Genomic DNA, 13,293 nt, shown 5'->3' with positions numbered 1-13,293 from the left:
TGGTATGTCATGTGTCTGGGAAGGAAGGAAAGTTAATAGGTTATTGCGGATAAAGGAACCACCAAAGAAAACCACTTGTGCAATGGGAAAAGGCTTTGGCAAATATGGTTTCCTTCTTTCAGCCTGGGGTTAGGCTGCACCTACTTGTCATGCCTCTTTGAGATCTTAGATATTGCAGATCTAAGTTTGCCACCATCTCTCCCAGAGAGAGAAAGCATCCAGAACTCTCACAGTACCGTGCGGCTGCAGTGACTGCGTGCTCACCCCGTGTGATTGGCTCTGACCGTCCTGAAGAGCTAACTGGAGTGTTCGTCTTGGTCATCCCATCCCCATGAGCTTCTCAACTTCTGTTGCGGGTGGGTTGGGGCAGAGGAGCCCAGCTTTGGGGTGCGCTCCCGACCTGGGAAAACGGCTCAGGGCGGAGGGAGGAGAGCTGGGTGAAGGATAGGGAATTGGGGAAGGAGAGGGAACTGGGGAAGAAATCCCCTAGGGAGGAGCGGAGCCGGCTCGTGGTCAGGCCTTCCCGTTCCGCGGCGTCACCTGGAGCGCAGGGCGGCCAATCCGCGGCGCGGCCCGTCCCGCGGCCAATGGGAGGGCGGCGCGGCGCGCTTCCCCCGGGGCTATAAGCGCGCTGGGAGGTGGAAAGTGAAAGCTGTGCGGGCTGGCGCAGCGAGGCCAGAGCGGGGCAGCCGGGATGCTCAGGGCTACGGAGCCGCTGCCCGGGGAGGCGAAAGCGGAGGGGGCCGCGCCGCCAACCCCGTCCAAGCCGCTCACGTCCTTCCTCATCCAGGACATCCTGCGGGACGGCGCGCAGCGGCGAGGCGGCCACACGGACAGCCCGAGACGGCGCGACCCGGAGCCAGAGCCAGAGCCGGAGGGAGGACGCGGCCCCGCCGGGGTACAGAACGACCAGCTGAGCCCCAGGCCCCGCGCCGCGCCGGAGGAGGCCGAGACGCTGGCGGAGACGGAGCCAGGTAAGCGGCGAGGCCGGGACCCGAGGGCAGCCTAAGGTGGACCCCCCAGAGCTTGCGGTGCAGGGACGCGGGGCCCCGCGGCCTCAGGCAGAGGGAACTCCCCGCCTCCGCAGCCACGCGCGCGCGCCCCGGGGATGAACCCTGAGCCCCAGCGTCAGGGCGGCGCAGGATTCTGACACGGCAGGACTCTCCCGGCTCCGTGCCCTCCGCTCCCCGGGGCTCAGAAGCCGGCGCGACCGCAGCGCCACCGCCCTCCACCGTCCCGGGAGCGGATCCCGCCCCGTGCCACCCGCGATCGGCGCCAGCCCCACGGTAGTTACGAGAACTAATGATAACTTATTAATAGTGACAAAGTAGGGGTTGACCAGGAAAGCCTCCGTGTGCTTCCCAATCCCGTGGGCAGTAAAGCGGTACATTTTGGGTTCCCTCCAGGAAAGAGTTATTTTCTTCCCTGTCACTTCTGATGAGGCGACTGAACGCCTAGTTTAGTGAAGACGGAATTAAAGCCCAGAATGAGCCTGCCTCTGCGTCTCCCGTGGCACAAGCCCTTTCTTGCCCACCTGAGTCCTAACACCGGATGCCTTTTGGTCCGGCCTTCCCGGGTGTCTTGTTCCTCTGTCTTCCCTGCCTCCCTCTCCTGCCTCTCCTCAGCACACAGATCCAGAATCCCCATCTAATTCTACTAGACAATAGGGAGAACGTTCAACCACGAAACATCTGTAACTTTGGGTTCTTAATGATTCTTAGAAAATGAATAGGTTATAAACATATTTACTCACTCTTCACTCCGGAGAGCTCCTTAGTCATGTGAAAAAAGTGAAATGTATCCACGATGACAGTGGGCTGTTTGTTCACTCACTAAAGAGATAAGGGTGGATTGAATTCTGTTCTCTTCCCTGCTAACATGTAACTTTTGTCTTCCCATCCCTCTTTCCCCGCTGTCCTTTCCAGAAAGGCACTTGGGGTCTTATCTGTTGGACTGTGAAAACACTTCAGGCTCCCTTCCAAGCCTCCCCCAAACCCCTAAGCAGCCGCAGAAGCGCTCTCGAGCTGCTTTCTCCCACACTCAGGTGATCGAGTTGGAGAGGAAGTTCAGCCATCAGAAGTACCTGTCGGCCCCTGAACGGGCCCACCTGGCCAAGAACCTCAAGCTCACGGAGACCCAAGTGAAGATATGGTTCCAGAACAGACGCTATAAGACTAAGAGAAAGCAGCTCTCCTCGGAGCTGGGAGACTTGGAGAAGCACTCCTCTTTGCCGGCTCTGAAAGAGGAGGCCTTCTCCCGGGCCTCCCTGGTCTCCTTGTATAACAACTATCCTTACTACCCATACCTGTACTGCGTGGGCAGCTGGAGCCCAGCTTTTTGGTAATGCCAGCTCAGGTGACAACCATGTATGATCAAAAACTGCTTTCCCCAGGGTGTGGCTATGAAAAGCACAAGGGGCCAAGGTCAGGGAGCAAGAGGTGTGCGCAACAAAGCTATTGGAGATTTCTGTGGAAATCTCACATCTTCACTACTGAGACAATGAAACAACAGAGACAGTGAACGTTTTAATATCTAAGTCTGTCCCCCAGTGCATACTGTAGGTCATTTTTTTGCTTCTGGCTACCTGTTTGAAGGGGAGAGAGGGAAAATCAAGTGCTGTTTTCAGCTCTTTGCATGATTTTGGAGGAACTGTACACGTGAGGATTCTGTTCTACAACTCCATCCTCCTGTGTCACTGAATATCAACTCTGAAAGAGCAAACCTAACGGGAGAAAGGACAGCCAGGACGAGGATGTCACCAACTGAATTAAACTTAAGTCCAGAAGCCTCCTGTTGGCCTTGGAATATGGCCAAGGCTCTCTCTGTCCCTGTAAAAGAGTGGGGCAAATAGAGGGTCTCCAAGAGAACACCCTCATGCTTAGCACACATTTGCATGGGAGGGGGAGATGGGTGGGAGGAGATGAAAATATCAGCTGCTTCTTATTCCTTTTTATTCCTTTTAAAATGGTATGCCAACTTAAGTATTTACAGAGTGGCCCAAATAGAACAAGATGCACTGGCTGTGATTTTAAGACAAGCTGTATAAACAGAACTCCACTGCAAGAGGTGGGGCCGTGCCAGGAGAATCTCCACATGTCCAAGACAGGAGCCTAAGGAGGGTCTCCACACTGCTGCTCGGGACTGTTGCGTTTTTTGTTAGCAGAAAGTGGAAAGGACTCTCCTCAACTTTTTTCTTCCAGACTGGAGAATTTAGAATCAGAAGTTTCCTGGAGTTTTCAGGCTATCATATATACTGTATCCTCAGAGGCAACATATTTCTTCCTTCCCTCCTTTTACAATTTTTTGTTCCTTTTTTGCAGCAATTACTCACTAAAGGGCTTCATTTTAGTCCAGACTTTTAGTCTGGCTGCACCTAACTTATGCCTCACGTATTTAGCCTGAGATCCCGAGATCTGGTCTTTTTTTTTTTTTTTTTTTTTTAATTTTTTTCCTCTCCCCAAAGCTTTATCTGTCTTGAGTTTTTAAAAAAAAAGGTTGGGGGCAGATTCTGAATTGGCTAAAAGACATGCATTTTTAAAACTAGCAACTTATTTCTTTCCTTTAAAAATATATAGCATTAAATCCCAAATCCTATTTAAATACCTGACAGCTTGAGAAGGTCACTGCTACATTTATAGGACCTTCTGGTGGTTCTGCTGTTACGTTTGAAGTCTGACAATCCTTGAGAATCTTTGCATGCAGAGGAGGTAAGAGGTATTGGATTTTCATAGAGAAGGAAGAACACAGTGCAGAATGAAGGGCCAGGCTCACTGAGCTGTCCAGTGGAGGGCTCATGGGCGGGGTCATGGAAAAGAAGGCAGCCTAGGCCCTGGGGAGCGCAGTTCACTGAGCAAACAAGGGACCGAGTGAGCCTTTTGCAGGAAAAGGCTAAGTAAAGGGAAACCCATTTTAAAACACAGCAAGAAACTGTCCAAACGCTTTGGGAACTGTGTTTATTGCCTATAATAGGTCCCCAAAATGGGTAACCTAGACTTCAGAGAGAATGAGCAGAGAGCAAAGGAGAAATCTGGCTGTCCTTCCACTTTCATTCTGTTATCTCAGGTGACCGGGTAGAGGGGAGACATTAGAAAAACATGAAACAACAAAACAATTACTAATGAGGTATGCTGAGACCTGGGAGTCTCTTGATTCCACTACTTAATTCCATTTAGTGAGAAACCTTTCAATTTTCTTTTATTAAAAGGGCCAATCTACTGTTGGTGGCAAAATTGCCAACATAAGTTGATAGAAAGTTGGCCAATTTCACCCCATTTTCAGTGGTTTGGGCTCCACACTGAAATATTCAATGCCATGTACTGCTGACACCCACCGGGGTACTAGCCAGCACAAAAGGCAGGGTAGCCTGAATTGCTTTCTGCTCTTTACATTTCTTTTAAAATAAGCATATAGTGCTCAGTCCCTACTGAGTACTCTTTCTCTCCCCTCCTCTGAATTTAATTCTTTCAACTTGCAATTTGCAAGGATTCCACATTTCACTGTGATGTATATTGTGTTGCAAAAAAGAAAAAAAAAAGTGTCTTGGTTTAAAATTATTTGGCTTGTGAATCCATCTTGCTTTTTCCCTGTTGGAACTAGTCATTAACCCATCTCTGAACTGGCAGAAAAACATTTGAAGAGCTAGTCTATCAGCATCTGACAGGGGAACTGGATGGTTCTCAGAACCATTTCACCCAGACAGCCTGTTTCTATCCTGTTTAATAAATTAGTTTAGGTTCTCTACATGCATAACAAACCATGCTCCAGTCTGTAACATAAAAGTCTGTGACTTGAAGTTTAGTCAGCACCCCCACCAAACTTTATTTTTCTATGTGTTTTTTGCAACATATGAGTGTTTTGAAAATAAAGTACCCGTGTCTTTATTAGATGTATCTGTGTGTGATTTTCAGTTTCCCAAAAATTACATGCTGTGTAACTTAGATATTTCTAATTACCATATCCTCTTGCCCTCGTCCACCTGACACACCAGTTGCAACCTATGGTGATCGAAAGCCTCAGCCTACCCAGTAGCTGATGATGGCCATCCTTTTATAAATGCACTGTCCTTCATTCCTGTTAAGTCATGGGGAGAGGAAGTCCTTTTCTCTCTTCAGTTTAATAATCAACTGTTCCACTATTCACAATAGCAACATCATGGGCTGAACCTACGTGTCCATCAACAGATGATTAGATTTTAAAATGCGGTGCATATATACCATGGAATACATATGCAACCATCAAAAATAATGAAATCATGTCTTTTGCAGCAATATGGATGCAACTAGAGGCCATTATCATAAGTGAAATGACTCAGAGACAGAAAGTCAGAAACGGCATGTTCTCATTTGGAAATGGGAGCTAAATGATGGGTGCCCACGGACATACAGAGTGGAATAAGAGACACTGAAGGCTCCAAAATGTTGGAGGGTGGGAGGAAAGTGAGGGATGAAAAATGACTGGGTACAGTGTTCACTATTCAGGCAATGAGTACTAAAATTCCAGACTTCACCACTGTGCAATAGATCCATGCAACACAACTGCACTTGTACCCCTGATCCTATAAACATAAAAATAAAAAATTTAAATAATCACCTACTCCAGTCAAGGAATACCTTTCGTTTAAAAAAAGATAACCAAGTACTTACTTTCTTGAAGACCTTAAAGGGAACACAAAGACTACAGCAATCCTTCTTTAAAAGTTCCCCTTTGGCCAGGTGCAGTGGCTCATGCCTGTAATCCCAGCACTTTGGGAGACCAAGGTGGGCGAATCACCTGAGGTCAGGAGTTTGAGACCAACCTGGCCAACCTGCTGAAAAAAAACCCTGTCTCTACTAAAAAGACAAAAATTAGCTGGGTGTAGTGGCACATACCTGTAATCCCAGCTACTCCGGAGGCTGAGACAGGAGAATCGCTTGAACCCGGGAGGCGGAGGTTGCAGTGAACTGAGATCATGCCACTGCACTCCAGCCTGGGCGACAAAGCAAGACTCTGTCTCAAAAAAAAAAAAAAAAGAAAAAACCCTTTTATGTTCCACTAGCCCCTCATGCTATAACTTCCCTGGCTCCTGCATCTCCCAAAAAATGTCACCTTCATCCAGAGCTGACAGACCTCTTGCAAGTGACGCCTTTGAACTGGAATCACAAGTATGAAAAATAGGTTTTATTAATGTGTTAAAATAAAACATAAACAACACATCCTTCATCTCCCTGCACTTAAACCTTCATTAAATCCCACAAGAGGAGAATCCCATTCACCCGATTACCTTCAAGAATTGACGGTTTCTTCCTCCCTCCTTCAAGGAAACAGAAGCTTAAAGAGTAAGGTGCTTACTCTAAAGAAAATATATCATAATTTCAAACTTTGCTCTAATCCTTTAAGCACATGTACACACAGGTGGGGCTTCTCTTGGCATGCTCACATCATAAGATTTACCTCTTTGCACAAATCTGTAATCATCCTCTCCTTGCCTGGAAGGCCAAGAGCTCTCAAATTACAAAGACACTTGCAGTCAATTAACAGATGTAGATTTTAACACGTCGAAACCCCGTCTCTACTAAAAACACACAAAAAAATAGCCGGGCATGGTGGTGGGCACCTGTAGTCCCAGCTAACCGAGAGGCAGAGGCAGGAGAATGGCGTGAACCCGGGAGGCAGAGCTTGCAGTGAGCGGGGATCGCGCCACTGCACTCACTCCAGCTTGGGCAACAGAGCGAGACTCCCTCTCAAAAAATAAATAAATAAATAAAAATACCTAATCCAGGAAATTAAATAAAAATCTACCATCCCTTAAGAAAGTCCTCTTCTCCCTCCTCTTTTTGTCCCTTTTCCCACTTTCTTTCAATATCTCTGCTAATCTCACACCCGTCTTCTTCTAGCAACTCCCCTTAACATGCCATCCAGCAATCCCAGTTAGCATGCCACATTTTCGTGACATCTAGAATTTCTCTTCAATTTGTCTCTCAAGTTACTTCTGGTGAAAGTTTCTAGAGCCACTGCAGCTTTGTCATCTGTGGTCCCATTGGTTCTCCCCAAGCGTCCTTAGGAAGGCCAACCATAGCTGTGAGAGGGGAAATGAATGTCAGAGGCTTGCATCTAACAATAATGTTTTCCTTCTATCAAAGCAAATTACTGTTGTAGGGTGATGTTAATTTCACACATCTTAAAGCTGACCTTGAAGAAAACAGTGGCCATTATGAGAAAGTTAGTTAGCTTAGGTGCCTGGGAAACAGCTCCAGTTGTTGGGAAATTGCACCCAGAAGCTTTCTTGAGAGGGTGCTCGGGACACATCTGGGAGGAAGTGAGGAAGGCAGGGTTGAGGAGAAGGGGAACGTGACTTTTAAGACAGCTGCGACTGAGGCCTCACCCAATACCTTAAGAAGCTCCAAAACCTCTGTGCACCAAATTGAGGATTGTAGGCTGGACATTTGTATCCCAGCATCAGCTGCCTCCTGAAAATGAGAATAACCTTGGGCAATGTAGTCCTGTCTGTGTTAGGCGATGGCCATCGAGGGACCCAGCTGTGATTCATTGCACCAATATGCCTAGCAGCTGGGAGGGGGCACATCAGCCCTGCACAGCAGGACTCAGTGGAGCACCATGTGATCCACGATAAGACAGGATCCTTTCCTTGGTCACTCTCAGGGCCACAGTCTCCACCATTCATCGCAGGGAGAAAATCGGTGTCAGACGAGGTTTGGAGCTCCGAGTTCTGCACCCAGACAGCCAGACTCTGCTCCTCCCATGGCCATGATGAACACGTCACCAGGGCATGCTTTTCAAAGCTGAGAGTTATTTACTGCTCAAGAAAAAGGGCAGGACCGATAGCCCTGGGACATGAAGAGCTCCTAGTTTAGCCTAGACTTGGCCTTCATGCAAACTTTCCCAGACAGACTACCCCGTGGAAAGGGTTATCTAAAGTCTGCAAGGGAAAGGAAAAGAATTTCAGTTTCCATGGTATGTTCTCCCCTAATTTATGCAAAGGCTGTAGATACAGACTTGAACTATTTCCTGAGCTTGCTCTGGGTCCAATATGGAGTTTAGGATAGATTTAGGACAGAGATTTAGGATAGATCCATTGTGTGGCATCTTCTAACTGGGCATTCTTCACCTGTTTCCAGCCAGCTCCATCATGGGAAGAGCCCGTACTGGGGAGGTGTGACCGGGTAGAGAGAAAAGGGTGATACACAGAGAAAAGTTCTATTTTCTCATTGGAATGACTATGGGATACCTAGAGAATTTGTTTAAAGCCTAGTGTATTAGTTCATTTTCACACTGCTATAAAGAACTGCCCAAAACTGGGTAATTTATACAGGAAAGAAGTTTAACTACTCAAAATTCCACAGGCTTAACAGCAAGCATAGCTAGGAAGCCTCAGGAAACTTACACTCATGGCAGAAGGCAAAGGGGAAGCAACCAAATCTTACATGTGGCAGGTGGGAAGTGAACTGAGAGCACAGGAAAAAACTCCCACTTTTAAAACCATCAGATCTTGTGAGACGCACTCACTATCATGAGAACAGCATGGGGGAAACCATCTCCATAATCCAATCACCTCCCACCAGGTTCCTCCCTTGACACATTGGAATTGCAATTCAAGATGAGATTTGGGTGGGGACACAGAGCCAAACCATATCACCTAGAAATCTGTATGGGAGAATAAATGCTGATTTTGCTCTCTTAACAGTGAAAGTCCAGCAGCAATTAGTCTCAAATACCAACTGTACTTACAATTGCAGTTGCACCTGTAGATGCCTTTTACCCAGTGGTTGTCAGCATTGGTTGTGCAATAGAATTTCCTGGGAGTCTTTGAAGACATACGAAGGCCCAGCACTACTTCCTACTTAACACCAACTCTACTGTAATATCTGGAAGTAGGGCTCAGGCATCAGTTTTTTGTTTTTGGTTTTTGAGGTTTTGTTTGTTTGTTTGTTTGTTTTTTGAGAGAGGGTCTTGCTCTGTCACCCAGGCTGGAGTGGCACAATCATAGCTCAATGCGGCCTTAAACTCCTGGGCTCAAGCCATCCTCTTGTCTCAGCCTGGTGAGTGGCTAGGACAGCAGGTGCACACCACCACACCTGACTAATTTTGATATTTTTGGTAGGAAAAGGGGTCTCACTATGTCACCCAGGTTGGTCTTTAACTCCTGGGCTCAAGTGATCCTCCTTTCTTGGTCTCCCTAAGTGCTAGGATTACAGGTGTGAGCCGAGGCATCTGGTCTCAGTACTTATTTTAAAAACTAACAGTGTCCAAGATTACAAACCACTTCCTTATCCTCCTTTCAACTGGTTTGTCTACTCGGCCTCTCAGACCTTATAAAATCCTGTGAAAGACAAATGGATGCCAGGACAGGAGAGAGATATCTGGAGGTGCCCACCAGGAAGGGAGGAGTTGGGGGTGGATTTTCTTTGTTTTGTTTTGTTTTGTTTTTGACTTGCTTTTTCTTTTTACAGAAAACAGATGTTCAATCTTTCTTATTTTCCTACCAAGCCTCCTCCTCCTGGAATGTCTGATATCATCAAACGCCCTTTGTAATCTAGGAAAGCCCAGCTCATTCTGGTTGATCCCTCAATAGAAGTCTAAGGGACCCAAAATCTGTGCGTGCTTTTGCCAACCTGGTCATTCAGAAGCATTTATTACCCACCTCCAACCCAGGCTCCCCCAGACTGGCAGCACACTCTTTGACTTCACCAATGGAAGACAGAAAAGAAAATCTCATTTTTGACTGTGCTGCTGACAACTTTTCACCCAGCCAGAACCACAGAGCCTTCTTAGTGCATTGCTGGGAATAGCAGGTGCCAGCTAACATCTGTCAACTAGTGTCACACTTCCCTGACAACTCATCTATCAGGATTAAATCATGTCTTAAGGCTGACACAACATTTACACATCCTTCTGCCAAATTGGTAATGTACATTTAATTTTTTTTCTGTTTTTTTTTTTCTTTTTTGAGAGAGAGTCTTGCTATGTTACCCAGACTGGACTCAAACTCCTGAGCTCAAATGATCCTTCCACCTTAGTCTCCCAAATTGCTGGGACTACAGGTGCACATTACTGCATCCTGGTAGATAGCAGACTTAAATTATGTGTTCAGGGTTAGATGGGTGTGGAGGGTTCTCCAAGGAGAAGGAATATGCCTTGAGTTTTAAATTAAAATTTGCTTGCAATAAATGCAGAGTTGGCCTTAGAACTCCACCCTAAAGCCAGAAAAGCTTAAGCTTGACCTAAACAGCATCTGCAAACAAGAGGGATGGAAATGAGTTAGTTCTTTTATTAAGAAGAATGCAGGCAATATTCACAACACGAACTTGAGAGCAGGGAGGAGATGGCATCCTATCACGGAAAAGTTTGGACCTCTCCCTCACTCCATCCTGAGAGCTGGTTTATACTTAGATCCTTTATATTTTTTTCCCTTCAAGGAAGATCTGACTCACGAAAGGCTAATATGTGCAGGTTCCCCTGCTTTTCAAAGACTTGGATGGTAGGTGACTATGTGGAGTGAGCACAGAGGATTGCAGTGAATAAAGATACATGAGAAGGTGCTTAATTAGCTTTAGCAGAGCTCTACTTAGATGTTCCACCATCTCCTTCCCGTGGGGGGAAAAATAACAGCTTGAGAGATTTGGATTACATTAGAGAGACTTACAGAGGGTACGGATTTTTCTTTAGTTGCTCCGTTAGCAAAACACACAAATTACCAGGGTAAATTGATCATCAAAGTTTAGGACAAAGGTCCCGGGGTCCACAATGTGACTCCTACAAAGGATTTATCTGGGTTTTTAGTTTTCCTTGTCTGTAAAGTGCATAGACAAGACTCCGTAAATTGCAAACTGCATCAAGAAATTCTGGTGGAAGTAATTCTTTAGATTAAAAAAAAAGTGAACAGGGTGAAGGATAATAGCATGGGCAAGAAAAGACACATTAAAGACACCCAAAGTGTAGATTTCAGAATTCTTCAGCCTCCTATCTGCAGAATCCCAACTTCAGAAATGTCTCTCAGGCCTTGACTTCAGTTGTGTGCCCTGTTACTGAGTTGTTGCCTTTCTTTGCTTTGAGCCAGTTCAACTGCATGGGAAGAGCAAAAGAGAAGGAGGGACCGCGAAGAGTCCAAAGCAAGGGGGAAGAACCGGATGGGTAGTTTTCCATGGGCTACAGAAGCATCTTTGTACACATATGAGCTCACAACCCCTCTTGTTGGCTCCTGATTGACCCCTGAGCAGAGAGATGGCTCCACATCCTGGAGATTAGATTTTATTACAGAGACAGACCGGGGACATGTCAACTTTGGCATCAGGAAGGAACAAAAGCTGGACTGGGATCTGAGGAAAGGTGTTCTCATTATAACCCAAATAGGTTTTATAAAATCCTGTGCAGGCACACACCCCCCATACAAAGACGGCCAGCTTCACACACAGAAAAGCAGCTTGGTGAAGAACAAGGCACACTACATAGTAGGTCATCGGGAAAATCTCCAGAGAACTCATTGAAAATGAACCCCTAAAAACCAGAATTAATTTGATCTTAGGCTACAACCAACAGTGTATGGCATCTTGAGCAATGGAGCTAAGTGTCCCCTCCCTTCTCTGCACTGATCAGACAGAGGTTTGACACTGATCAAATATACGTTGAATGAATGAATAAATGAATGAGTGAGTTCAGACCTCGCCTGGAGTACTAGGTTCAGTTCTACACACCATACTTCGAGGAAAACTATAGCAAGTTCAGAAGAGTATAACTGGGAGGATGCAAGAGTATAAACATGTCACATGAAGAAAAGTAGGAGAAACTAGGAATATTTATCCTGAAAAAGAAAAGTCGGTGCTGAGGGTGGGGAAGGCATGGGGTTCAAGGAAGAGAAGAAGGACTAGACTTTTTCTGTGTTGTCGTAGGTGCGATCTTCAAGGTGACATAGGACTGAGATCAGCAACGCCTGCAAAAATATTGGGCTGATGTGTGTTCTGTGTCATTGGGGAAGTTTCTCAAAAATAATATTTGGTAAGGAGGTCTTGAGAAGGATGAACAGCATGGTGCTACTCTAAGATCCTTGTCAACACTCTGGTTCTGTTGCTCTAGAGAGAAGTATCTGGTTGTAACTCATCTGCCACCTACTAATTGTGAGATGTAGGTAAATCACCCAACTTCTGTGAGTTTCAGCTACTCCTCTGTTAAACGTAGAAATTAATTCTCCTGGTGGTTAATTGAATCAAATCAGCTCTGCAGGTCCCATCTTTGATTCGTAAGGAAACCAACTGTGTGATTTCAAGGACAGTGAAGATCTACTGATTGATTGATACCTGCTGATTAATATCTGAAATTCCACCTGTAGGGATTCATTCTTGAACCTTAAGAATTTATTTCCAATTAAAATATGAATATTCATGGGAGAAGTAATGAATTAAACATAATGAATCATTTATTCCTAATATGAATAATTTTCCTAGTATCAACACAGCACCATGTGATACAGAAAACAAATTTGTATAAAAGAGAAGGGAAAGCATAGTGGAGGCTTGAGAAGAAAAAGATAAACTTATATTTCTATTTCTAAATTTCATCTAAGTTTAGCACTGCTTATAAGTCAGATAATTCTGATTGTTTTATTGCTTAGTCTTACATTCTGGGCTTAAGCTATTGCCTTATTTTCTTGGAATCTTTTGACTTCAGACCTCAGAACATATATATTGTGGCCTGGAAAATGGATATCCAGAGAGAGAGAGGGAACAACATTCTTCTAGAAGCAAAAGGACAGAGAGGGATGATGATTTCTCTCTATTGTGTCAGTCACGTGTCCTTTCCTCCAACTCAGAAATTATTAATACAGTGTAGATGAAGGGAGACAAAAATATTTTTATATTTAATTTTATTTTTATTTTTAACCCAAAATGCTACAATTCTAAGACCTTTACCTAAGTCTATCATTGTTTAGATTTCTCTAAATGTAGCATGGCATAATGAAAAGAGCAGAGATTCCAGCTTTAGAACCAATCTGGAACTCTGGCTATACCTTTATATTAATATTAGCTGTGTGACTTTAGACAAGTTATTTAATCCATTGAGACTCAGGTTCTACGTCTTCAAATAGATGCCTAATTTACAGGATTGTTCTAAGGGTTAAATGAGATAAATCCAGCATATATTAGGCCATTAAGAACTGCCAGTTCACTTTCTTCTTTTTGAGAAAATGTCTAAAATTATCCACGTGTTACATAAGTTTTTAGACTATAATTAAATATATGAAATGGTCACTTAATATGTTTCAGATGTGCTGTTCCATGAAGCTACACAGCAGATGATATTTTC

The 13,293-nt window shown here is 45.1% G+C and overlaps 1 protein-coding gene across 2 annotated transcripts; it reads left to right on the top strand.

Moving 5' to 3' along the window:
- Positions 1-654: 654 nt before the first annotated feature.
- Positions 655-4,887, top strand: NKX3-1 (NK3 homeobox 1). 2 transcript variants are annotated; one of them, XM_074000504.1, is made up of 2 exons: positions 655-974; positions 2,045-4,887. In XM_074000504.1, exons 1-2 carry the CDS (start codon positions 695-697, stop codon positions 2,095-2,097), a joined length of 333 nt encoding a protein of 110 aa, XP_073856605.1. In that variant the 5' UTR covers positions 655-694; the 3' UTR covers positions 2,098-4,887. The 2 variants fall into 2 exon arrangements, with proteins under 2 accessions (XP_073856605.1, XP_005562907.1); XM_005562850.5 differs by having other exon boundaries at positions 1,926-4,887.
- The last annotated feature ends 8,406 nt before the right edge of the window (positions 4,888-13,293 follow it).

Source organism: Macaca fascicularis, chromosome 8, assembly GCF_037993035.2.
Source record: "Macaca fascicularis isolate 582-1 chromosome 8, T2T-MFA8v1.1".
Taxonomy (NCBI): domain Eukaryota; kingdom Metazoa; phylum Chordata; class Mammalia; order Primates; family Cercopithecidae; genus Macaca; species Macaca fascicularis.
Note: the sequence above shows the minus strand (reverse complement) of the source record. Positions and strands in the feature narration are given on the sequence as shown.

Coding starts and splice junctions, on each gene's coding strand:
- NKX3-1 (XM_005562850.5), top strand. CDS start 695: ATGCTCAGGGCTACGGAGCCGCTGCCCGGGGAGGCGAAAGCGGAGGGG. Junction 975..1,925: donor GCTGGCGGAGACGGAGCCAG/GTAAGCGGCGAG, acceptor TGTCCTTTCCAG/AAAGGCACTTGGGGTCTTAT.